The sequence below is a fragment of the Pristiophorus japonicus genome, chromosome 4 (genome assembly GCF_044704955.1).
Source record: "Pristiophorus japonicus isolate sPriJap1 chromosome 4, sPriJap1.hap1, whole genome shotgun sequence".
In the NCBI taxonomy this organism is placed as follows: domain Eukaryota; kingdom Metazoa; phylum Chordata; class Chondrichthyes; family Pristiophoridae; genus Pristiophorus; species Pristiophorus japonicus.
In genome coordinates, this window is record NC_091980.1 from 166,024,103 (window position 1) to 166,051,246 (window position 27,144).

General features: G+C 46.1%; 1 protein-coding gene across 1 annotated transcript in view; it reads right to left on the minus strand.

The window, feature by feature from the left end:
• knl1 (kinetochore scaffold 1) overlaps positions 1–27,144 on the minus strand; it is a 170,106-nt gene that overhangs the window by 25,415 nt on the left and 117,547 nt on the right. Inside the window, exons 17-20 of the mRNA XM_070878795.1 lie at positions 13,654–13,741; positions 6,002–6,097; positions 3,724–3,763; positions 1,991–2,071 (exon numbers count right to left, since the gene is read on the minus strand). Coding sequence (XP_070734896.1) covers positions 1,991–2,071; positions 3,724–3,763; positions 6,002–6,097; positions 13,654–13,741 — 305 coding nt within the window. The remainder of the gene's footprint in view (positions 1–1,990; positions 2,072–3,723; positions 3,764–6,001; positions 6,098–13,653; positions 13,742–27,144) is intronic.

Below are 27,144 nucleotides of genomic sequence, written 5' to 3' on the forward strand. Positions count from 1 at the left end.
GGAAACGCAGCCTTCTCACACAGTCTGCATCACTTGGGTGTAGGTATGAACGCCTGTCTCGATATACCCGACATGGGTAAGGCCTCCTGCCCACTTTGGGGGCAAAAACACGAAAGCAGAATATTAGCTGAATGGCAGAAGATTAGGAAAAGGGGAGGTGCAATGGGTGTCATGGTTCATCAGTCATTGAAAGTTGGCATGCAGGTACAGCAGGCGGTGAAGGCGGCAAATGGTATGTTGGCCATCATAGCAAGGGGATTGGAATATAGGAGTAGGGAAGTCTTGCTGCAGTTGTACAGGGCCTTGGTGAGGCCCCACCTGGAATATTGTGTTCAGTTTTGGTCTCCTAATCTGAGGAAGGACGTTCTGGCTATTGAGGGAGTGCAGCGAAGGTTCACCAGACTGATTCCAGGGATGGCTGGAATGACATACGAGAAGAAACTGGATCAACTGGGCCTTTATTCACTGGCGTTTAGAAGGATGAGAGGGGATCTCATAGAAACATAAGATTCTGACTGGACTAGACAGGCTAGATGCGGGAAGAATGTTCCCGATGTTGGGGAAGTCCAGAACCAGGGGACACAGTCTTAGGATAAGGGGCAGGCCGTTTAGGACGGAGATGAAGAGAAACTTCTTCACTCAGAGTTGTTAGTCAACCTGTGGAGTTCCCTGCCTCGGAGAGTTGTTGATGCCAGTTCATTGGATATATTCAAGAGGGAGTTAGATATGGCCCTTACGGTTAAGGGGATCAAGGGGTATGGAGAGAAAGCAGGAAAGGGGTACTGAAGGAATGATCAGCCATGATCTTATCGAATGGCGGTGCAGGCTCGAAGGGTCGAATGGCCTACTCCTGCACCTATTTTCTATTCTATGTGCTCGGAGGTTCCTCATGCAATGACGTCGAATCAATCGTCTTCTCCGCAGCACCGTCATGCAGAAGGCTTGCACGGGGTATGGCATTGCCAGTATTGCCCCCATGATTAAATTGTACCTTTGCAAGAAGCTCAAAACAGGACAAGCTTGTTTGTTCTCTCTCCCCCCCCCCCCACCCCCCAAGGTCGACACCCTAGTATGGACCACACCCAGGTCTGCGCATGCGCAATAGGCTTGCTTAGAATGGGAAGCTAGGCATTTAAATGAGGACATTTGGGTTTGGAGACGTTCAGTGGTGACGTGGCATTTTGAAAAAAAAAATTTGAAGAATTGCATTTCTTCCACTTCCATTTTCTGCCTTTTAAGTTTGAAAAAATTAAGCTTCATGATGCATATTTAATGTGTTCTCGACTCCCACCAAAACTTCGCCTAAAAACAATAGCGTCTTTCTGCGCCGATTTTTTTAATGTGTGCTGGTTTTGCTTAAGTGCCCAGAAGGTTTTTTGGGAGTGGTCACATACACCGTCCTAGGAAAAATATAAGTTGGCCAAACTTGCATAAATGTGAAAAACTGGCACAGACATCAAGTTACGTCCCCATGACGCAAAAAAAACGAACCTAAAAAAAATCGTAACTAACGGAGTTACGCTGGCGCAGTGTCTTTGGGGAAACTTGGATATTTTAATATAGGCCAAAAAAAACAGCGCTTGCCAAAAAAACGGCGCAGATAACTGGGGAAAATTGAGCACTTAAGTGGTGGGAACTACACATGTAATATACTTATCTGAAGCTAATCTTTCCCTTTACACACTGTCTTACAGAATGCAGGCATTGACTCAAAGACCCCCATACCTCATGTAAAAACTTTCTGCAAGTTATTCTCCCCTTCTGTACCAAATGAAAGGGAGGAGAGCAGCTCCACAGCCAGAGCCGAGTGCCCCTTGGAGGTTTTCGAACAGGGATGAAACCGCCACCCTGCATCTCCCTCTAGCAGCACAGCAGAGATTTGCAACGCTCTGCCTGAAGCCCCACACCCTTCGGCGCACACAATACATTTCAAGCCTGTTGCACAAAGATCAGTTTCTGAAGTGAATGAGCTGCATGTTTCAATACTCACTCCTGGAATTCTTCCTTAACATCCCACAAGTTTGCAGCCTTTTCCTGTAGCGCTTTTTCAGCAAGAACTTTGGTGAGTTGACTGAGGAAGAAAAAAAATTATATGGTTTAAATAGGAAAATGAAAAGTACATTTTAGGATGAAAAATAGCTTAAATACTAGATAAACTGAGTTGGAGGGTTACTGGGCAGCTCAGGTGAAAGAGTGCTGCCTTTACATGGTGGGCACACCTTCACCAGCTGAGGGCAGGGATGGGTGCTGTTCTGGCCCATGAGCATGTTGGATGTATAATGGGTGGCCGATTAGATAACACCCGAGACGAATTTTTACGTCAACATGTCATGCTGCGTGAAAGAAGGCAGGCCAGGGTGATCAATAGTCAGTGTCACACCAGCCAAGATCCCACTGACCATATCTGTGATATCTGGCAAGTTTACCTGGGAATGACTCAGTAACCTGTCTTCTCAAGGTCAGTAGAGAAGCAGATGCCATGTTATATCTCCTTCTGCAAATGCAACTCGGACCATGGTGCAGCATGGTGCTTGTACATGTGTACGGGCAATAACAGTCAGTTGAGGCTGAAAACCTATCTGCATTCTATCGTGAGCATGTTGCAGTGCTGGCCTATAGAATGGTGCTGTGGAGTGGCACAAGAAAAACCTTCCTCCCACTATCATCACAACTTCAGCATCTAAGAGGAAGCGAGGTGCTGGGATACGCCATCATTTGTCTGCAGATACATCCCTGCACCTCATGGTCCCTTTCTCTTCATGCTGGCCTGCAAATTCTTGGTTCCCTGCTCCTTCAGACTTGGTAAAGGCTGCTTATGGGTCAAGATATCTTGTAATGCTCACCAAAAGCTTTCTAATTTTTGTCCCCCACTTTGTTACACTCCCCTTCAATTGCCCCAGCCTCTAAATATGGCTTGCACTTAAATTTCCTTTCCTACTAGTGCTATCATTCCTAGACCTACCTGAATTTGTACCTAGAGTTGTGAATAATTATGATGAGGTTAAACTGAAGCCTTAAGCAGATCTCCATTATCGCCACGACATCATAGTCCCATGTGGTTATTTGTGCCTGAAGCTCATCAACCTTATTTACCACGCTTTGAGTTTACCCACATGCACTGTTAACCTATCTAAGACCTTCTTGTATTCTTAGTCTGTCTCCAGCTAATACCATATTATTTTTTTTAATTTTAGTGCTATCTGTCTCTCCCAATCCTTTGTGCGCCTTGTTTCTCCTTTCTCATGCTATATCCTATTGCCCATTCCCTTGCCAAATGAGTTTAAACTCTCTCCAACAGTACTAGCAAAACCACCACTCGCGAGGACATTTGTCCCGGCTCTGTTGAGGTGCAACCAGTCTGGCCGGTACAGGTCCCACCTACCCCAGAACTGGTCCGAATGTCCCAGGAATTTAAAGCCCTCCCTCCAGTACCATCTCTCCAGCCATAGATTCATCTGCTCTATCCTCCTATTTCTAACTGATTTACACTAGATGAAAATCACCCAATTTTTAATCTTAGTACAATGATCAAATATACATATTGAACAGACAAAGTGTAGACAATTAAATATTCAGCTATAAAACATTGGGAAATATAGTCTCGCATGTCAGTTCCTGAGAACTGAACTATGGAACATTCTGCTGTGACAACAGAAGCTCAACATAATCGCACCAAAAAAAGAGAAAATAAACACATCAACAACTATTAATGAAAAAATATACCTTTCCAAATCACAGTGTTCTACCTGAAGCTTCTTCAAATCTGCAGAATAAAAGGACAACACAAAGTTATACAGAGCAGTGTTAAGAATTATATCATTTGAGTTATATCAAGTTAACATGCCAGTTTTATGCACATTTATTTTTGGGGGCTGTCAAGCAAAAACTTTACTGTGGTAACCAGAGTATAAATCTGAACGAGACAGACAAAAAAGGCGCAGCTAAATCTAGATAAAATGTACAGCTTCCATTCATTCTGATCATTTACAAATTGAGACAAGGATTACATTCCCTGATGAACTGAAAACAGCAAACTGAGTTTTAGAATTGCCCAAGACCAAACAGATTATTACAGTGCATTTTACACAGCACTAAAATGCTATGAACACAAAAAAAACTGAAACCAAGTCTGCACACGCTCAAGACTACTCATGTTTCTCCAGAAACTGCGCAAGACTAAAACATTCACACAGAACACAATTAAAACAAGTGAAGAAAATGTTCTGTACCCAAATGTGAAGGAAGCCAATGCTTAGGAATAAAACTCCTTTGGGTACCCACAGTCAGCATCAAGCACATTAAGACTAGTTAAATACAGCAGTGGGGTACAGCTCCCTCTACTTTAGCTCAACAATGCCTTTAAATCCAGTCTCTAAAGCATATCCAATCGCATCAGTGCAAACTTTTTGCTTCTTACCTCACATCTTTGCTTCTTACCTCACATCTTTGCAGCATCCGACTTTGGGCCCCAATTTAGTGTTGAATTAGGAGCAGTTTTTTGTGCTGTGGACCAGCAACTATGAAATTTGTTGTGGAACACTTTCAACCAATGGAGAACAGACATTTAAGCACCGTTACTGCTACTGCTTCAAAGAGGTGGCAACGGTGCGAAAAGCAATCACCGCTAGGTCGACGCGGAGGAACTGCCTATTTGTAAATTGCCCTCCTTTATTTTGGAGCGGTGTACGGGACCGCCCCGGCTGTCTTCCCGCCCCATCAGGCACGCGCCGACCGGCGGTGAACCCCTTTCCATGCCGCGTGGAAAATTGCCCCACAGGAGTGGATCGGTCGCTGGTCGGTGCCGCCGACAGCTTTGCCCCGGCGGGAAGCTTCTTGTGGCTGGGTGGCGCATCTGCCCTTAAGGGGGGGGCGCACTGCCGCAGCCGCCATTTTATTTTAATTGTCGGCCGACTCAGAGGTCAACTTGACAATGGTGACCACGGGTTCGGCCAGGCCCCCAACAGGCAGCCCAGCACTCCCTCTTGGGTGCCAGGCCGTTGGCCCGGCCGAACCTAATGGCCCAGTGGACCTAACTGAAATAAATGCAGACTTAACAGCGGCCCTCCCCTTTAACTGAAGGGGAGGGACGTTGTGACGCGTTAGCACGATCGTGCTGACATCATCAGCGACACGCTGAAAAGTCTGAGTGCTGACCGACCTGACAACGGTTCTTCCGCTCCGCAGAAGCCCAGAATACTGCACCGATACAATAACAAAAATAAAGAGCCGAAAATGGATTGGAGCGGTGAAAAATCTTTAAGAATGGGAGGTATGCCCCATTTGGTGCGGAGGGCAATTTCGGCCCCTTAATTCCCATCATACTCAACTCCATTCAAATACAGGTTTTAGATGTGTTCAAGTGCAGCTAGCCACCAAGTGAAAAATTGTAGGTGGATGAAGGGCGAGACAGGCAGCACGCGAATGAGAGAGACGAGACGAGACAGCGAGAGAGCCAGAGACAGCGAGAGAGCCAGAGACAGCGAGAGAGCCAGAGACAGCGAGAGAGCCAGAGACCGCGAGAGAGACAGAGACCGCGAGAGAGACAGAGACCGCGAGAGAGAGAGAGACAGCGAGAGAGAGGGAAATTGAGAGAGATTATAATTTCCTCTTCAACACCACACCCAACATAAAACTTAATTGTGTCATACAAGTATTAAGAGTATTTGAACTAATTAAAAAACATTTTGGGTTTTAAAAAACAGTTCAACTAAATTAAAAATACAATTTTACCCAAAAGCTGCTTGAAATCATGGCGTCCCAAAAGAATGAAATTCAAGTGTTCAAAGCAGACACATATTTCTACTCCTGCTACTATAGGGTCTGATTAAACTTGCTAGACCTGAAATGTTTGTGATTTGTACCCACACCACACTTCAGTTTTTAATGCTAGTTTCCAAATATTAAAATCAGAACTGCCCACACAAATGTCATAATTATTTGAGATAACCAGCTAACCATGAGGATTTCTGGGAAACTTACTTCATGCCTGCCACTTTCTTACCCTTGTGTTTGTCGGCCACAGTCTGCTCCAGCTGCATCAGACTTGCGTCGCTGTGAATGACATCCACACTGCACTCTCCCAGATGATCCAAATTTGCTGCAGTCAAGGCAAGACACATCATTCACTTTCACAGTTCCCATTGTGAAACAGCAAGTTATATCATCAATAAAGTGCAGAAATATTTCAAGATACATATTCAGCCGTCAATTGCCAGCAACAGGACTCTCCGAGAATGGATTGGCGTTTTGCTGGATTACTTTCAGGGATCAGGAAAAAGCAGAGCTTCATCATCTTGGGAGAAGTGTTAAATTGCGATTATTCATCACTCAAAAGTTAAAAATCGGGACAGTTCATATTTGTACACAGACCTTTGACTCCCTAGGCCAAATGCTCTTTTCCAATACCATACTTTATTTTATTGAATGCAATGCTTTATATGAAGGCTTGCTAATGGCAAGGGGACTAAACAGGTGAATTGATGGTTGCTGGCTCCCATAGCCTAGCTGTCCTGCTGCTAAAGGAACATAAAACTACTAAATGTTGTTTGACAAACAGGCACATTTTTGACACTGCCCACAACTCAATCTGCAAGCCTTTTCAAATCGTACCAAACAACCAGTAACAAAATCTTGTAGTTTTAAGCTAATTTTGCTGCAGGACACCCAGGCTGCGAAAACCACATCCAGAGCGGACTTCATCCATTTATATTGAGAAAACTTAACAGACGGGTTACACCTCATCAGAACTGGCACCAATTAGCTTGGGGATGGTAAAGGAATGTTTTGTGAATAATGACAAAAATATGATTGAATATTAGGTTCGAGAGGGGATGGAAGCGTCACAAACTAATGTTTTAAATTTAAGTGAGGCAAACATTGAACGGAGGAGAAATAAATTGACCACAGTAAAGTGGGCTCAACTGATAGGCCCCAAGTTTCGACATGATTTGCTCCTGATTTTTAGGAGCAACTGGTGTAGAACGGAGTATCTTAGAAATCAGAATTCTCGCCATTTAGTTTGCTCCAGTTCTAGTCAGTTAGAACAGTTTCACTTTGGAACAGAATTTTTTTTCAAAAGGGGGCATGTCCGGCCACTTACGCCTGTTTTCAAAGTTTCGTCAGTGAAAACTTACTCCAAACTAACTTAGAATGGAGTAAGTGAAGATTTTTGTACGCTCGAAAAAACCTTGTCTACACTTTAGAAAATCAGGCGTAGGTTACAAATCAGGCGTAGGGAATGGGAGGGGGGGGGTTTAAAGGGAAGTTTACAAACATTTAACACTTCAGTTTTACAAATAAAGAGCCATCATCAATAATAAATGATAAAATCAATAAATCACCCAATAAATCAATCAAAAAAAATTAATAAGACATAATTAAAAAAAAACATTTTCTACTTACCGACTGCCCCCCACCCCCACCCCCCCCCCAGTGTGTCTCTATCTCTGTGTGTGTGTGTGTGTGTGTGTCTCATTCTCTGTCTGTCAGTGTCTGTGTTTCTGACAGCGAGGGGAGGGGGGTAGAGGGAGAGAGGGGGGGGGGGGGGGAGAGAGCAGAGGGAGGGATGGGGGGGGGGGGGAAGAGGGGAGAAAGGAGATCGGGGGGGGGGGGGGAGAAAGGAGATTCGGGGAGGGGGGGGAGAGAAAGGAGATCGGGGGAGGAAAGGAGATCGGGGGGGGGGGGGGGGAGAAAGGAGATCGGGGGGGAGAAAGGAGATCGGGGGGGAGAAAGGAGATCGGGGGGGTGGGGAGTTCGGGGTGGGGGGGGGGAAAAGGAGATCGGGGTGGGGGGGGAAAAAGGAGATCGGGGTGGGGGGGGGGAGAAAGGAGATCGGGGTGGGGGGGGGGAAAAGGAGATCGGGGTGGGGGGGGAAAAGGAGATCGGGGTGGGGGGGGAAAGGAGATCGGGGTGGGGGGGGAAAGGAGATCGGGGTGGGGGGGGAAAGGAGATCGGGGTGGGGGGGGAAAGGAGATCGGGGTGGGGGGGGAAAGGAGATCGGGGTGGGGGGGGAAAGGAGATGGGGGGGCGGGAAAGGAGATGGGGGGGTGGGAAAGGAGATGGGGGGGGGCGGGAAAGGAGATGGGGGGGGAGGCGGGAAAGGAGATGGGGGGGGGGCGGGAAAGGAGATGGGGGGGGGCGGGAAAGGAGATGGGGGGGGGCGGGAAAGGAGATGGGGGGGGGCGGGAAAGGAGATGGGGGGGGGGCGGGAAAGGAGATGTGGGGGGGGCGGGAAAGGAGATGTGGGGGGGGGGCGGGAAAGGAGATGGGGGGGGGGGCGGGGGGAGAAAGGAGATTGGGGGGGGACGGGTGGGGGGAGGAAAGGAGAAGGGGGAGGGGGAGGGAGGCTGAATGGGCCGGGCCGGGCCTGAGACTTCGGGCAGGGCCCGTCCCCAGCACCAGATTTACAGGTAGGTGGCGTTGGGTCGGGTCGGGGGGGCGGTGGGAGGAGGTCGGTTCGGTTCGGGTCGGGGGGAGGGATGGAGAGGGAGTTCAGGTCGGGTCCAGTCAGGGTGGGGGGGGGGGGAAAGAGCGGGAGTCGGGTCGGTGTCAGGTCCGGACCGGAGGGTGGGAAGCAGGAGTCAAGTCGCGTCGGGAGGAAGCAGGAGCTGGCCGTGGGAGGTGCCTTATTCACGCAGCCCCAGTGAGGCCATTCGGCCAGGGCTAGGGGCTGCGTGCTTCGGGCCCCTCCCACACAGTTTTGGGCGTCTGGAGCTACTGCACTTGCGTGCCCCCTACAGCTCCTGCTGCGCTGCGCCGAGCTGCAAACGACCTGCAGGGAGCTGGAGAATCTGGAAGGTTTTTTTAGTCGCACTTTGTGGCGCGAAAAACGGGCGTCCAGGTCGGGACTGCGCCGTTCTAGGCGTGGCTCGAAACTTGGGTCCTTAATGTGTAAACCTGCAGAAACCCGGGAAATATTCAAAGATGTTATCCCTAATAGGATAACATTTTCCACCTTGGTCAACAAATGAGGTAAGTGACAGTACCAAACCATACAAATGCAAGGAAAAGTGGAAATTCATCAGACTGGGAGAGTTATAAAAAACAAAGGGATACAAAGAAAGTACTAAGAGATGCAAAAAGGGAATATGAAAAAAAATTGCAAAGAATATCAAAACTAACAGCAAAAGGTTTTATAAATATGTGAAGAGAAAGCGTGGCAAGAACTGTTGGCCCATTAAAGATAGATGCAGGTGGTACTATAATAGATAATAAAGAAATGGCAGACTTGTTAAATGAATACTTTTGTCCTTTTCCTCCACAAGGAAAACGGATACAAATACCAGCATCACAAGGGAACCTAAAATAAGTCAAGAGGATTGAATACAAGTTTTTAAAAAATGGTAAAGAAGAAAATTAGGCACAAGATGGACAACTCTCTGGCACCTGATAGTATCAGTAAAAATAGGTGAGGAAATTGTAAATGTGTTGGTCATAATTTTCCAAAGCGCTCTCGTACATAAAAAGGAAAAGAGTGGCTAAAGTAAATGTTGGTCCGGTCCCCTAGAGGATGAGACTGGGGAATTAATAATGGAGAAAAGGGAAATGGCAGAGACGATGAACAAATATTTTGTATTGGTCTTTACAGTAGAAGACACTAAAAACATCCCAATAGTGGATAATCAAGGAGCTATAGGGAGGGAGGAACTTAATACAATCACCATCACTAATGAAGTAGTACTAGGTAAAATGATGGGACTAAAGGCGGATCAAATCCCCTGGACCTGATGGCATACATCCTAGGGTCTTAAAAGAAGTGGCTGCAGAAATAGTGGATGCATTGGTTGTAATCTACCAAAATTCCCTGGATTCTGGGGCAGTCCCAGCGAATTGGAAAACTGCAAATGTAACGCCCCTATTTAAAAAAGGAGGCAGACAAAAAGCAGGAAACTATAGACCAGTTAGCCCAACATCCGTCGTTGGGAAAATGTTGGAGTCCATTATTAAAGCAGTAACGGGACATTTGGAGAAGCATGATTCAATCAAGCAGAGTCAGCATGGTTTTATGAAAGGGAAATCATGTTTGATAAATTTGCTCGAGTTCTTTGAGGATGTAACGAGCAGGGTGGATAAGGGGAAACCAGTGGGTGCGGTTGTATTTAGATTTCCAGAAGGCATTCGATAAGGTGCCACATAAAAAGTTACTGCACAAGATAAAATTCCCCAGGGTTGGGGGTAATATATTAGTATGGATAGAGGATTGGCTAACTAATAGAAAACAGTGTCGGGTTAATTGGGTCATTTTCCGGTTGGCAAATAGTGACTAGTGGGGTGTTGCAGGGATCGGTGCTGGGTCCTCAACTATTTACAATCTATATTAATGACTGGGTTTAAAGGGACCGAGTGTAATGTAGCCAAGTTTGCTGATGATACAAAGATGGGTAGGAAAACAAATTGTGAGGACACAAGAAATCTGCAAAGGATTATTTATTAGGCTAAATGAGTGGACAAAAATTTGGCAGATGGAATATAATGTGGGAAAATGTGAGGTTATCCACTTTGGCAGAAAAAAAATAGAAAAGCAAATTATAATTTAAATGGAGAAAAATTGCAATGTGCTTCAGTAAAGTGGGACCTGGGGGTCCTTGTGCATGAAACGCAAAAAGTTGGTGTGCAGGTACAGCAAGTAATCAGGAAGGCAAATGGAATGTTGGCCTTTATTGCAAGGGGGATAAAGTATAAAAGCAGAGAAGTCCTGCTACAACTGTACAGGGTATTGGTGAGGCCACACCTAGAGTACAGCGTACAGTTTTGGTCTCCATATTTAAGGAAGGATATACTTGCATTGGAGGCAGTTCAGAGAAGGTTCACTAGGTTGATTCCGGAGATGAGGGGGTTGACTTATGAGGATAGGTTGAGAAGGTTGGCCTATATACATTGGAGTTCAGAAGAATGAGAGGTGATCTTATCGAAACATATAAGATAATGAGGGAGCTCGATAATGAGGGATACAGAGAGGATATTTCCACTCATAGGGGAAATTAAAACTAGGGGACATATTCTGAGAATAAGGGTCCGCCCAATTAAAACTGAGATGAGGAGAAATTTCTGAGGGTTCTAAATCTCTGGAATTCTCTGCCCTAGAGCGCTGTGGATGCTGGGTCATTGAATATATTTAAGGCAGAGACAGATTGATTTTTGAGCGATAAGGGAGTAAAGGGTTACGGGAGCGGGTAGAGAAGTGGAGCAGAGTCCATGATCAGATCAGCCATGATATTAAATGGCAGAGCAGGCTCGAGGGGCCAAGTGGCCTACTCCTGCTCCGATTTCTTATGTTCTTATGATTTGGGAATTTGCAAAAATAGGTGAGGAAATTGTAGATGTGTTGGTCATAATTTTCCAAAGCTCTCTTGATTTGGGAATTTGAACTTTGGGTTGGAAAATTGCAAATGCCACTCAATTCTTTAGCAAGAGAGGGAGAAAACAGGAAACTACAGATATGTCAGTTGTGGGGAAGTTACTGGAGTTCGTCATTAGGGACAGAATGGCTGAGCATTTGAACAAGTATGAGCTGAACAAAGAAAGTCAGTGTGGATTTGTGAAGAGTAGATGGTGTCTGAGTAATTTAGGTCACTAACATGGTAGTCAGGGGTGTCTATGGATGTTGTCGATATGAAATGACTTCTGGAAGTCCATAAGAGCCTACACAAGAGATTATTCGTAAATTGGAGTTAACTCTGTGACATGGGTTTGCAATTTGGAGGTAGGACCAGAAAGTAGGGATAAAGGAAGTGTACTCCGATTGGCGAGATGTGACAAGTAGAGCTCCCCAGGAATCTGTAGTGGGGCCTCAGCTTTTCACCATAAAATTAATGACTTGCATGAAAGAAGAGTCATATATCTAAATTTGCAGATGACACCAAATTATGTAGATTGGAGTAGGAATTTGCTAGATTAAATGAGTGAACAAAACGTTGATATAGAGGTCAATGTGGTGAAGCGTGAGGTCATCTATTTTGAAATCAAGAATGATTAATCAGAATATTTTCTAAATGGCAAGAGGAACTGCGGCAGAACAAAAGGGATTTAAGGTGTCCATGTACATAAATCAATTAAGCTCGTGTAGAGGTACAAAATGCAATCAAAAAGGCTAATGGAATGTGAGCCTTTATTTCAACAGGGCTGGAATACATTGGGAAGGAAGTTTTGCTTCAGTTGTTCTGAGTCTTGGCCAGACCCATCTGGAGTACTGCACTGAGTTGAGGGCACCTAGCTTTGCAGGAAATAAATGCTGGCCAGGGCATCAGAAGAGTTCCTGTATCCTTCTTAAGACAGTGCCCTGAGGTCTTTTATATCTACCCAACAGCAGATTTGGTTTAACAGCTCATTTGAAAGATGGCACCTCAGACAATGCAGCACTCTATCAGTACCACACTGAAGTGTTAGCTGATTGTGCACTTAAATCCTGTACCACGACTTTAAAAACAGAAGCATAAGAATTTGGAGCAGTAGGCCATACGGCCCCTTAAGCCAGCTCCGCCATTCAATAAGATCACGCCTGACCTTCGACCTCAACTCCACTTTCCTGCCCTATCCCCAGATCCCTTGATTTCCCAGAGTCCAAAAATCTACCTATCTCAGCAACTGAGCATGCACAACTCTTTGGGGCAGGGAATTCCAAAGATTAACAACCCTGAGTGAAGAAATTCTTCCTCATTTCAGTCTTAAAAGGCCAACCCCTTATCCTGAGACTACAACCCCTGGTTTTAGACACTCCAGCCAGGGGAAACAACCTCTCAGCATCTACCCTATCAATCCTCCTCAATTTCAATGAGATCACCTCTCATTCTTCTAAACTCGAGAGTATAGGCCCAATCTACCTTCATAGGACAACCCTCTCATCTCGGGGATCAATCCAGTGAACTTTCATTGCACCGCCTCCAAGGCAAGTATATCCTTCCTTAGATATGGAGACCAAAACTGTGCACAGTACTCCAGATGTGGTCTCACCAAAGCTCTGTACATTTGTAAAGCCAAGACTTCCTTACTCTTGTACTCCAACCCTCTAGCAATAAAGGCCAACATCCCATTTGCCTTCCGAATTGCTTGCTGTACCTGCATGCTAACTTTGTGTTTCTTGTACGGGACACCTAAATCTCTGAACACTAAGTTTATCACAATTTAGTGGGGTTACATTTGCTACCTTCGAATCTGCTGGGAACATTTTAGAATCTAGGGAATTTTGGAAGATCACAACCAATGCATCCACTATCTCTGCAGCCATCTTTTTTAGAACCTTAGGATGTCGGCCATCAGGTCCAGAGGATTTTTCAGTTTTTAGTCCCATTAGTTTCAAGTAGTTTTTCTCTACTGACCTTAATTACTTTAAATTCCTCATTAGCCCATTGTTTCCCCACTATTTTTGGTACACTTTTTGTAAACTTCCACAATGACCTCTTGACTGATACTGAGCCAAGCAGACACTCACTGCCCAGAGAGATGGACATTGTTTTTGTATGCTGCTTGAAAAAGTTTTGCAAGTCACCACCATATTGGAGAAATGAGACACCCTTCCATTAATTACGAGAAACCATGCACTAAATTATCCTCTTAAATAATGTACAAGACCTCGTCTTGTATTATGTGCTAGAGTGTGGTGGGGGGCGTTGGGGAGGGAAAGAAATGATTCTCAATCACAAGTATACAATTACTTACCAAGATCTAGTGATGCAAGACAGTCGTCCATTTTGTGTAGCACATCATCCAAGAAATCCTCCGTTTCATTCCTCTGCTGACGTTGTGCCTAAAAGAACAGGAAAAAGGACTTCAATTTGTCAGGAAATGCGAGATGCAGCATAAGACTATGGCCCTGAAATTATTTTAAATGGATAATGTCTCTGTTTAAGGTAGTGGAGAGGAGAATTTCAGTTGAATATGTGGGTCATATCCCACAGTATAATTTCAAGGCCTTGGTGTATTGTTAAGAATACACACTGTGCCATGAGATACAGAGCAAGTACATTTATTAAGATTTTGTGCTCAAGTTGAGAGATAGAAGCAACAGGGAATGGAACACTTTTGGTTACCCCACGTTGGTAGGTAGCTATTCAGCCCTTCGAGCTAGTTCCACCATTCAGTTCGATCATGGCTGATTTGTATCTCAACTCCATCTACCCGCCTTAGTTCTGTATTCCTTAGTACCCTTGCCTAACAAAAATCCATCACTCAATTTTGAAAGTTATTAATTGATCTAGCCTCAGAGTGAGTGAGTTCCAGATTTCCACTACCGTTTATAAGAAGTACTTCCCGACTTGACCCCTAAATTGCCTAGATCAAGTGTGATTATTGCCCCCTTGTTTTTGATTTCCCCACCAGATGAAATAGTTTCTCTCTAGCTACCCTAACTTCTCCTTTAAATCATCTTGAAAACCTCAATTACATCTCCCCTTCATCTTCTATACTCAAGGGAATACAAGCCTCGTCAATGCAACCTGTCCTTACAATTTAACCCTTTTGCCCAGGTATCATTCTGGTAAATCTGAATTGCATCCTATCCTTTTTGAAGTATGATGCCTAGAACTGAATCCAGTACTCCAGATGGAGTCTAGAATCATAAAAAGAATCACAGAAATTTACAGTGGCAACGCCACCTTTCACACTAGTGCCCCCGACATGTCTTCCTTTTTCCTGAACCGAGGATTCCCCCCAGCCATGGTAAACATAGCCTTTGACCGTGTTCTTTCTATTGCCCGCACCGCTGCTCTCACCCCTTCCCCTCTCTCTCAAAACCATGACAGGGTTCCCCTTGTCCTCATCTTTCATCCCACCAGCCACCACGTTCAACGGATCATCCTCCGCCATCTCCAGCGTGATCCCACCACAATCACATCTTCCCCTCCCCTCTCAGCATTCTGAAGGGGCCGTTCCCTCCGTGACACCCTGGTCCATTCCGCAGTCACCCCCAGCACTTCCTCCTCTTCCCACGGCACCTTCCCGTGCAAGCGCAGGAGATGCAACACCTGCCCTTTTACCTCCTCCCTTTCCACTATCCAGGCCCCCAAATACTCCTTCCAAGTGAAACAGCGATTTACTTGTACTTCTGTCAAGTTAGTATACTGTATTCGCTGCTCACGATGTGGTCTCCTCTGCACTGGATAGACCAAACATAGACTGGATGACTGCTTTCCGGAGCACCTCTGTTCAGTCCGTGAGCTTCCGGTCGTCTGTCACTTTAATTCCCCACTCCACTCCCACTCTGACATTTCCGTCCATGGCCAACTACACTGTTCCAATGAAGCTCAATGCAAGCTCGAGGAACAGCACCTCATCTTTCGTTTAGGCACTTTACAGCCTTCTGGACTCCACACCGAGTTCAACCATTTCAGATAACCTCTGCCCATTTTTGGCTCCCCCCACCGATCTTAGTTTTTTTCTTTCTCTTTGTCTCCAATGGCAGCTGGTCATTATTCCACCATTCAGACCATATCTAGACTAACCCTTTTCTAACTTCTGCCATTACCATTTCAATTTGGCCTATCATCCCTTTTGTCTCTCTAATCTCTCCTGCCTTCTACCCAATCACAGAGCTTCCCTTTTATTCTTTCTTCCCCTCCCCCTTTCAGTGCTCCTTAAGAATCTGTTCTTTTCGAACATTCGCCAGTTCTGACAAAGGGTCATCGACCCGAAACGTTAACTCTCTCTCTCTCCACCGATGCTGCCTGACCCGTTGAGATTTCCAGCATTTTCTGTTTTTATATAATAGAAATTTACAGCACGGAAGGAGGCCATTTCAGCCCATCGCGTCCACGCCAGTCAACAAAGTGCTATCCAGCCTAATCCCACTTTCCAGCACTTGGTCCGTAGCCTTGTAGGTTATGGCATTTCAAGTGCACATCCAAGTACTTTTTAAATGTGGTGAGGGTTTCTGCTTCTACTACCCTCTCTGATATGGGAAATGGTCCACGTTGTCGAGGGCCGCGCCGTGAATCTTGATGATTGGAGGGCAGTGCTGTGCGGCAATGACAGGCTGGTGGAAGACTTTGTCTTACGGATGTTAAGCGTAAGGCCCATGCTTTCATATGCCTTAGTGAATACATTGGCTATATCCTGGAGTTCAGTCTCAGAATGTGCGGAGACGCAGGCGTCGTCCGCATACTGCAGCTCAATGACAGAGGTTGGGGTAATCTTGGGCCTGGCCTGGAGGCGGCGCAAGTTAAACAGCTTCCCACTGGTTCTGTAGTTTAGTTCCACTCCAGCGGGGAGCTTGTCGATAGTGAGGTGGAACATGGCAGCGAGGAAGATTGAGAAGAGGGTTGGAGCGATGACGCAGCCCTGTTTGACCCCGGTCTGGACGTGAATTGGGTCTGTAATGGATCCGTTGGTAAGGATCACGGTCTGCATATCATCGTGAAGCAGGCGAAGAATGTTGACAAACTTTTGGGGGCATCCGCAACGGAGGAGGATGCTCCATAAACCCTCACTGTTGACAGTGTCAAAGGCTTTGTAGGATCGAAAAAGGCCATGTATAAGGGCTGGCGCTGCTCCCTGCATTTTTCCTGCAGCTGTCGCGCTGCAAAGATCGTGTACGTTGTGCCCCGTAGGGGACGAAATCCGCATTGAGATTCCGGGAGGAGCTCCTCAGCCACAGGGAGATGATGATTGAGGAGAACTCTAGTGACAACTTTCCCAGTGGCTGATAGCAGGGAGATTCCCCTGTAGTTGCCGCAGTCGGACTTGTCCCCTTTTTAAAAAATGGTCACAATCACTGCATCTCTGAGATCTTCCGGCATGCTCTCCTCCCTCCAGATGAGAGAGATGAGGTCATGTATCTGCGCCAACAGCGCCTCTCTGCCATACTTTAGCGCCTCAGCAGAGATTCCATCCGCACCCGTAGCCTTGTTATTCTTGAGCTGTTTTATGGCTTTGCCAACCTCGTGCAACGTTGGAGTTTCACTGAGTTGGTGGCGGGTCACATACTGCGGGATGGAGTCGAGAACACTCGAGTCAAAGGCAGAATCTCGATTGAGGAGATCTTCAAAGTGCTCCTTCCATCGGGCCCTGACAGCCTCGGTGTCCTTGATGAGTGTTTCCCCGTTCTTGGCCAGGAGTGGGGTGGGGCCTTGGGAGTTTGGACCGTATGTGGCCTTGACTGCAGCGAAGAATCCTCGCATATCGTGGGTGTCGGCCAGTTGTTGCATCTCCTGTGCTTTCTCCATCCACCACCTGATCTTTAGGTCCCGGGTCTTTTGTTGGACCTGTGCCTTGAGCCGTCTGTAATGTTGTTTTGCAGCTCCCAAGTTGGTTGTTACTTGAGGCTCAGAAATGCTTTGCGCTTGCAATCTATTAGTTCTTCGATCTCTTAATCATTTTCATCAAATCAGTCCTGATGTTTTCTGCTTGAGTGACAAAGTGTCTCTTCACAGGCACTGGTTATAGAGGCCAGGAGGGCAGACCAACCGCTGTGGGCATTGAGCATCTCAAGGTCATCAAGGCATGCCAGATTGGCTGTGAGGCGTTGGCTGTATAGGGCTCTCTTAGCTGGGTCTCTAAGTGCCCCGGCATTAACGTTTTTGCGGAACTGCTTCTGCTGTCCCCTCTCCTTCGGGGAAATGTTAATGTTGATGATGGATCGGATTAGGCGGTGGTCCTTCCAGCAGTCGTCAGCTCCTGTCATGGCGCGGGTGATGCGCACATCCTTGCTATCCCTGGCTCGGACGATGACATAGTCAAGCAGGTGCCAGTGTTTGGAGCGAGGGTGTTGCCACGATGCCTTGTATTTGTCCCTCTGGCGGAACAGGGTGTTGGTGATGAGGAGTTCATGTTCTAGAAATTTTGTCAGGAGAAGTAGGGTACCACTGGAGTTGGCTTTCCCTACCTCCTCTCTGCCAATCACGCCTCCCCAGAGGGCTGTGTCTTTGCCGACTTTGGCATTAAAGTCACCCAGGAGGATCAGTTTGTCGCCCATGGGGCGGGGGCGGGACAAAGTTGTCTCAAGGTTGGAATAAAAACCCTCTTTAGCCTCATCCGTTGCATCGAGTGTAGGGGCGTATGCACTGATGACTGTGGCGCATTGGTTCCGGGATAGGGTAAGACGAAAAGTCATAGGCGTTCGTTAACCCCACAGGGGGAGTCTTTGAGGCAGGCGACCAGCTCATTCTTGACGGCAAAGCCGACTCCATGAAGGCGGCGTTCTGCCTCTGGTTTCCCTTTCCAGAAGGTGGTGTAACCTCCACCATGTTCCTTCAACTGGCCTTCCCCTGCCTGCCAGCTCTCACTTAGGGCAGCAATGTCAATGTCAAAACATCGGAGTTCCCGGGCAACTATGGCAGTGCGGTGTTCCGGCTTGTTGCTGTTGGAATTGTCCATGAGGGTCCTGATGTTCCAGGTCCCGAACTTCATACTGGCGAAGTGGAAGATGCCTGTGCGTGAGTTCTTTTAACGTGGGGTGGCCGCTGCACACCGGCAACCACACGGGCTTAACTGAGCAAGGTCTTGGTCCAGTGGCAAGGGGGTCCAAGACAACTGCAGACCAGGCACAGCTCTATAAGCCTAATTGCCTACAGCCACTGATGGTAGATGGCCCGAGGCTTGGTTGGGGGGCAGGCATTCAGAAGATCACTTCCAAAGTTATTTTAAAAGTTAACAGTTGATGAAAATTCCCAATTTGTTGAAAACGTTTCTAAGAGTTGTTTAAAAAGTCTAAGATGTAGATCAATAATAGGTTATAAAAGTTTCCCCAATTGTTTAAAAGTCAAGATTGATTAAAAGTTTTTTTTAAAAAAAGAATTAAAAGTCGATTAAAAAGTTTAAGGTGCAGGAGTCCCTCCGGGTCGAGGTAGAATCGGACCGATGCAGGGGTCCCTTTGATAAAAATTCACAATTTATTTTAAAAGTTTCTAACGGTTGTTAAAAAGTCAAAGATGTAGATCAATAATAGGTGTTTAAAAGTATTTCGATTGTAAGTTTTAAAAGTTCTTCCAAATTGTTTAAAAAGTTTAAAAGTTGATTAAAAGTTGAAAAATTGATTAAAAGTTGGTTGGAAGTTTAAGGTGTTGGGTTGAACGCCGGCCTCGGAGTCCCTTCGGCCGGTTCGACGTCCGCCCCGAGACTGTCAGCACAATGAACAGCTGATGTGCGACCACAGGGATAGGTTTGGAGTCCTTTCGGCCGGGATGGGTGCGGACCGGTACCTTCAGCCTGGGATTGCAGTGGGCCAGTGTAAAGTCCTTTTGGCCAGGGGCCGGTGCAGAGTCCTTTCGGCCCGGGGCCAGTGCAGAGTCCAAAGACAAGAAAGCACCTGACCAAGAGCGGGGCATTCAAGTGACATAACCACTATGCTACTGTACCCTAGTTTCCCATATTAAATTCCATCTGCAACAGTTTTGCCCACTCACCTAATCTGTCAATGTTTCTCAACAACGTTCTGCTCCCATGAGTCCAATCTACACAATTTAAGTGCCACCAAGAACAGAACAATTTGTATTTACATAGGGCCTTTAACGTGGTCCAGTCCTCTAGATTACAAGGCACTTTACAGGAGCGTAATCAAACAAAATTTAACACCGAGCACATATTAGAGATATTGGAGCAGATGACCAAAAGCTTGATCAGAGATTTTAAGGAGTGCCTTAAAGGAGGAGAGAGAGGTAGAGAAACGGAGAGATTGAGGGAGGGAATTCCAGAGGTTAAGGCCTTGACAGTGCAAGGCATGGCCATCAATGGCGGAGCAATTAAAATCAGGCATGCTCAAGAGGCCAGAATTAGAGAATGCAGATATCTTGGAGATGTATAGGTTTAGAGGAGATTACAGAGATTGGGATGGATGAGGCTAAGGAGGGATTCGAAAAAAGGATAAGAATTTTCAAATAACTTAATATACTCAACAAACTTAGATATACAAATCCTAATATCCGTACCCATCAAAAATCTATCGATCTCAGTCTTGAAAGCTCCAACTATCCCAGCATCTGCTGCCTTTTGGGACAGAGAATTTCAGATCTCTGCTACCCCTTGTGAAAAATTGCTTCCGGATAGCCTCCTAAATGGCCTAGTTCTAATTTTAAGTTTATGTCACCAAGTTCTCTATTCTCCCACAAGGAGATAGAAGGGGGCCAAAAATGGCCCACGCCCCGATTGGGGGCGGTAAACTTCTGTGCCAGGACTTATCGCCTGGCACTGAAGTCCTGTCCAACTGTGGAATTGGGCACGTGCATCCCTCCAAGGAAGTGGAGCGCTGTCTCTGCCGCTCAGTGTTCTTGGAGGGGCACTCCCGGGGCAGCAGCGTGGCGCTATGCTGATGCTCTGCGTAGTGCTGACGCGCTACAACGTTCCTCCCCTACATTTAAAGGAGAAGGAAACTGCACACTCTTGCAGGCCCTTTGGTGGCCGTCACTGGGTCAATCGACCTGGCCTGTAGCCTGGCACCCAAAACGGATAATTGGTGGACCAATCATCGCGAGGGGCTGCCATTATCAGACCGACAGAAGAGTCAGCCAACAAAAAAAAACATGACGGCCTGCGACGCAAAAGGCCTCCCCTTTAAGGGGGACATCCGCCGGCGCTATCCTCACTGTCCGCGGGGCAATTTCCCCGTGGGGAGGCAAGAGGTCAGGGCATGGCTATGACATTATCAATGGGCATATACCAGCCCGGAGCGCAAATCGCGGGACACGCGCTCCTGGTACATCGGCCCCCAAACCTCCCCCCCGCGAGGCACTAACAGGGCTATAAAAAGGGGTAATTTCAGTCCCAAATTATCTACCATAGCAATTTAAAGAAAAACATTTTAAACAAACATTTCAATAAGAGCACCCCTCAATTTTCTAAACACAAGGTAACCAGACAGCATGTGGAAAAGTGGAGGGAGGCTCACTTTGTTAAAGAAAAATTACATACTTAGAACAGAACGGATCTGTCAAATTGCAACTCTTCATTATATGCCACTCTGGACAGTGTTTGATCGAAGTATGAAGGTTGCCCTTCGGCACAACCGAAGGAGACTTTTTTGTTTCCAAATTATTTTATTTCCAAAGTAAGTTGTCTTTGTTTTCTGTTATTAGAATGCGTGGACTTACGGCTTTGCTAAGCTGCTCACAGCCTCCCATAGACCTCCTCTATACTCTTTTGGCCTGCGGCTCAAGTGTAAAATAATATGCCGGAAGCTATACCCCTGGCCAAGAGATGCACCATTTGGCTCACTTTTGGCACAGCTCAGATCAAGAGCCAAGTGGGGTGTAGGATCATGAATTTTTCCACTCCAAATCATTCGTGGTGGATTGTTTAGTGCCACTGCACTACAAAAGTAATCCTTTTCAGCCCAAGATGTACAAACACATAGAAATATAGAACATTGAAAATAGGTGCAGGAGAAGATCATTCGGCCCTTCGAGCCTACACCACCATTCAATATCATGGCTGATCATGCAACTTCAGTACCCCATTCCTGCTTTCTCTCCATACCCCTTGATCCCTTTAGCCGGAAGGGACACATCTAACTCCCTTTTGAATATACCTAACGAACTGGCCTCAACAACTTTCTGTGGTAGAGAATTCCACAGGTTCACAATTCTCTGAGTGAAGAAGTTTCTCCTCATCTCGGTCCTAAATGGCTTACCCCTTATCCTTAGACTGGGACCCCTGGTTCTGGACTTCCCCAACATCAGGAACATTCTTCCTGCATCTAACCTGTCCAATCCCGTCAGAATTTTATATGTTTCTATGAGATCCCCTCTCATTCTTCAAAATTCCAGTGAATATAAGCCTAGTCGATCCAGTCTTTCTTCATATGGTCAGTCCTGCCATCCCGGGAATCAGTCTGGTGAACCTTTGCTGCACTCCCTCAATAGCAAGAATGTCCTTGCTCAGATTAGGAGACCAAAACTGTACACAATATTCAAGGTGTGGCCTCACCAAGGCCCTCTACAACTGCAGTAAGGCCTCCCTGCTCTCGCTCAAATCCTCTCGCTATGAAGGCCAACATGCCATTTGCCTTCTTCACTGCCTGCTGTACCTGCATGCCAACTTTCAATGGCTGATGTACCATGACACCCAGGTCTCGTTGCACCTCCCTTTTTCTAATCTGTCACCATTCAGATAATATTCTGCCTTCCTGTTTTTGCCACCAAAGTGGATAACCTCACATTTATCTACATTATATTGCATCTGCCATGCATTTGCCCACTCACCTAACCTGTCCAAATCACCCTGCAGCCTCTTCGCATCCTCCTCACAGCTCTCACTGCCACCCAGCTGCAAACTTGGAGATATTACATTCAATTCTTTCGTCTAAATCATTAATGTATATTGTAATTAGCTGGGGTTCCAGCACTGAACCTTGCAGTACCCTTCTAGTCACTGCCTGCCATTCTGAAAAGGACCCATTTATTCCTACTCTTTGCTTCCTGTCTGCCAACCAGTTCTCTATCCACATCAATACATTACCCCTAATACCATGTGCTTTAATTTTGCACACCAATCTCTTGTGTGGGACCTTGTCAAAAGCCTTTTGAAAGTCCAAATACACCACATCCACTGGTTCTCCCTTGTCCACTCTACTAGTTACATCTTCAAAAAATTCTAGAAGATTTGTCAAGCATGATTTCCCTTTCATAAATCCATGCTGACTTGGACTGATCCTGTCATTGCTTTCCAAATGCGCTGCTATTACATCTTTAATAATTGATTCCAATATTTTCCCCACTACCGATATCAGGCTAACTGGTCTATAATTCCCTGTTTTCTCTCTCCCTCCTTTTTTAAAAAGTGGGGTTACATTAGCTATTCTCCAATCTATAGGAACTGATCCAGAGTCTATAGAATGTTGGAAAATGACCACCAATGCATTCACTATTTCTAGGGCCACTTCCTTAAGTACTCTGGGATGCAGACCATCAGGCCCTGGGGATTTATCGGCCTTCAATCCCATCAATTTCCCTAACACAATTTGCTGACTAATAAGGATTTCCTTCAGTTCCTCCTTCTCGTGAGACCCTCGGTCCCCTAGTATTTCCGGAAGGTTATTTATGTCTTCCTTAGTGAAGACAGAACCAAAGTATTTGTTCAATTCGTCTGCCATTTCTTTGCTCCCCATTATAAATTCACCTGATTCTGACTGCATTTACTTTACCCAGTGGCTTTCTGCCAGATAGCAAGGGTGCAAGACACCAGTTCACTAATCTCTATGTGAAGAGAGACAATCAAGTAGTTTATACACACTATAACTCGAGATTACTGGGACTTAATTCTATCCCGAAATAGAATCCACTTTCCAGTTCAGGGTTGGGTGAAGGCAAATAGAGAGAGAGAAAAGTAACTTCCCATTGCAAATTAAATTGATACTGGGCAGAAAAATACATCATATTAAATAGGCTGAAAAATAAATTCTAGGAATTTAATAGCTCGCTCAACTGTGATCAGAGCAATCTAAAACACTGTTTTCCATGTAAGTAACCTCGAATTACAGTAACGTTCAGATTAGCTAGCCAATTTAAGAACTGTCCAAAGACCAAAAGCAGCAGACTGAAATCAAGGTGCGGATTATGACCTATCATGAAGCAGCAAATAAGGGTACGCCCCAAGAGAATCTGCTCAAGAATTAGTATCAACAAAGGAGAAGAAACACTTGTATGTAGTCCAAATGTAACAGGTGCCAAAGAACTCCAACATTTCCATTTCCATACAGGGTTGCCTCTGATCGGTAAGAGTGTTGTCAGAAGCAACTCTGCACCATAGATCATCTGAGCCAGTGTCATCGAGAAACAAAAAACAAACCCTGCGCATGAGGTATTTTTCCTTGGTAGCCTCCAGTTAAATTGCTGCTGCTCACAACACATGCATTTGGTCTACCATATTTGATTCTAGCCACAGGCAGGCAGGCCACACAGTCCATAGTTGCACTTTCCCCACTGCTGTATGAATGTAACCTTAACACTAGGGAAAGTAGTGGGCAGAATAATGAAGCCATGAATTTGATTTTGTATTAACTGCACATGAACAACATTTACTGCATCAGGTCTTAAATCCAGAGTGCATCTTTAAGTGGGAAAAATTCTACTTAACTTCAATAAAGGTCTCCTGCATGAAGAATGTAATTTACCCTGCATATACCCGAGAAAAGGCCTATTGTCAACAGGATGTTAAATAACTGGGAAGAGTTAAGAATGTCTTCAGTTATGTTATACTCCAGTCAAGTTGCATGCGCTTCTTCAAATTGAACACTCTCAAAAGAAAACACCCACCCAGAATCAAAGATTGTGTTAGAGAATGGATGTGCCCACTTAGAAAGTTATTCCTCAAAATAATAGGGTTCACAGCATTACAGGTAGATATCCACAAATTTATTTTGCATATGATACTATTATTGACAACCGTCAGGTTGGCGAAACCATCAGAATACACCAATTCAAGGCCACAAAATGCTTAAACCAGGAATTACATTCCTTTGGAGACCATGACCCCAAGTTTCCGGCTGCGCCGAAAACGGCATAACCCCAAGCTGCACGCCTGTTCTTCGCGCCTAAAAGTGCGCGGGGAAAAAAACTGTTTAATTCTCCGGCTCCTCGGAGCTCGAACTCAGCGGGGGGGCGGAGCCAAACACTCGCGCCGATTCTCTAAGCAGTGGGGGGGGCGGGTCTAATTTAAATGAGCCAACGTAGTGCCGACAACGCGCAGTGTCAAACATTGGCACTCGGCCATTTTTAAAGGGACTTGAGAAAAAGTGAAGATTTGTCTCTTGGATCCCTGGAAAGGCTTGTAATTTAATTTTTGAGATATTTTTGTGTGTGAGGGAGTGCTTTTAGCAGCACTGTTGAATAAATCACCTGCTGAAATCAGTGAGTTCAGCTTTTCACTGCTAAACTTGCAGAACCGGTGCTGCATTGGTGCATGCAAATTAAGGACTGTGTGTTTTGAGAAATAAGAGTGCCAATTTAACTTTGCAATGGATCAACGTCCACCAAGAACAAAGAATTTCTTGCATGAGGTAGTAGAGATATTAGTCAACGTCATTGAGCAGAGATGGCAGGAGCTAGATACCAGCAACAGAGGTCGCATAAAAGTGCCACCTAAAGAAATGAAGAAACGCTGGAACCAAGTTGCAGAAGATTACTGCGCAGTGGTGCATACCATGAGATCTGGAAGCCAGTGTAAAAAATGGTTAAGTAGTTAGTGTGAGTAATATTTTCCATTTTTAATGTAATCGTAATTGTAACGTGACTATCTGTATGTCCCACCCTGCAGAAAGACGCACTATGTAAAAAGTTATAATTTACTCTTTGCAGAAGAAATTGGCCCACAACAAAAGGGAAGCAACTCGAACAAGTGGAGGCACGCCCATTCTGCATCCGGTGACACCCTTGGAACAGAGGGTAGCTGCTATGATGAGTCGTACATGGAGAAAAGCAATCAGTACAGCACAAGCTGGGCCCGCACGCGAGGAAGAGGGCAAGTCCTGAAAATGCATCGTGGCCCTTTAAATCAACCTGCTGCCTAACCTGCTATGTGTGAGAGTACTCATGTCACCCACCCGGCCCCCTCCCTTGCTGTTAAACATTTGACTGTTCTGATGTATTTTGAAGAACATGATGATGATGCTGCTGCTGCTGCTGCCAACCCTGAGGATCCTGAGGATACAGAACAAGAACCAGTACAACCAGCTGCAGGCGAACCAGACTGGATGATGGCAGTGATGACTGAAATGTCTGCAGGGAAGAGCTTCCAAATTAATGTTTACAAGCCCCCATCAAGGGGCATCAGAGTTTCAACCCCTAGCTTAGGTCTTGGTTCCACCTTCCATGGTTTTGCTTCCGATGTTGCGGGTCCCAGTGGTGCTGCTGGTATAATGCAGCATTCTACAGTCAGTGCACTAAAGTCCGAGCCTGCGCCTCCCTCTTGCATAGGTTCTGGTTCCACCTACTATGGTTTTGATTCCAACGCTGCGGGTCCCAGTGTTGCTGCTGATATCATGGAGCAGTTTACACCCATTCGTCCAACATCCCAGCCCATGGCTCGCATTCGAGTGCTGTCAGAATGAACTACCAGCTCCTGCTGCCTCATGATGGCTAAGTTATGAAGCATGCAGCACACAACAGTGAAGTGACTGACAATCTGAGGAGAGTATAGCAACTGTCCTCCGGAATGGTCCAGGCATCGGAATCGCTGTTTTAATATGCCAATGGTCCTCTCAATGATGCTGCGCATCGCAATGTGCGCCATGTTGTATTGACGGTCAGCTTCTGCCCGTGTCACGCGTAGGGGCGTCATGAGCCAGGTGGTCAGGCCGTACCCTTTGTCTCCCAGTAGCCAGCTCTGCCCTTCTGGCTGCTGCTGAAACATGTCAGATAGAACGCTGTCGCGTAGGATGAACGCATTGTGGGTGCTGCCAGGGTATCTCGTATCGACTGACATGATGCACTGCTTGTCGTCACACATGAGCTGCACATTGAGAGTGGAAACCTTTCCGATTTCGGTACTACTCAGAATCCTCCACAGGTGCTCGCAAGGCTATGTGGGTACAATCAATGCAGCCCTGTACCTTTGGGAAGCCGGCAATCCTGAAGAAGCCCACAGCCCTCTCATGGATCGCTTGTGCGGTCATTGGGAAATTGATGAAGTCATTCCTTCGCGCATACAGTGCAACCGTGACCTGGTAAATGCAGGCATGTATTGCACGTTGAGAGATGGCACACACATCTCCAGTTGTAGCCTGAAACGATCCTGAGGCATAGAAAGAAAGTGCAGCTGTTACCTTCACTGCAACAGACAGGGCAGTTGGCGTTCTGCTTCTGGGCTGCAAATCTGCTCTCACCATATCACAGATCTCAGTGACAACTTCTCTGCGAAAACGCAGCCTTTTCACACAATCAGCCTCGCTAATGTCCAGGTACGAGCGCCTGGTTCGATATTGTCGACGTGGGTAAGATCTCCTGCCCATCAACCTATGGGCTACGACGTTCCTGGTGCGGTGAGCTCTAATCAATTCTCTCTTATGCAGTGAATTGATGGCGAACCATTGCATAATACGTGATGTTGACAATGCAGCACCCATTATGTAAAATTTAAGTATAAAACTGTCTATGTGGCTGCCTCTCCCTGTCCAAATGGCCTCAGTCCCCCTCACAGCTCGAAGGGTGCTGCTGTATCCTCGGCTGCCGTCGAGCCACTGACGCCGCTCTATCCCATGGCCGAATGGCCTCAACCCCCTTGAAAAGC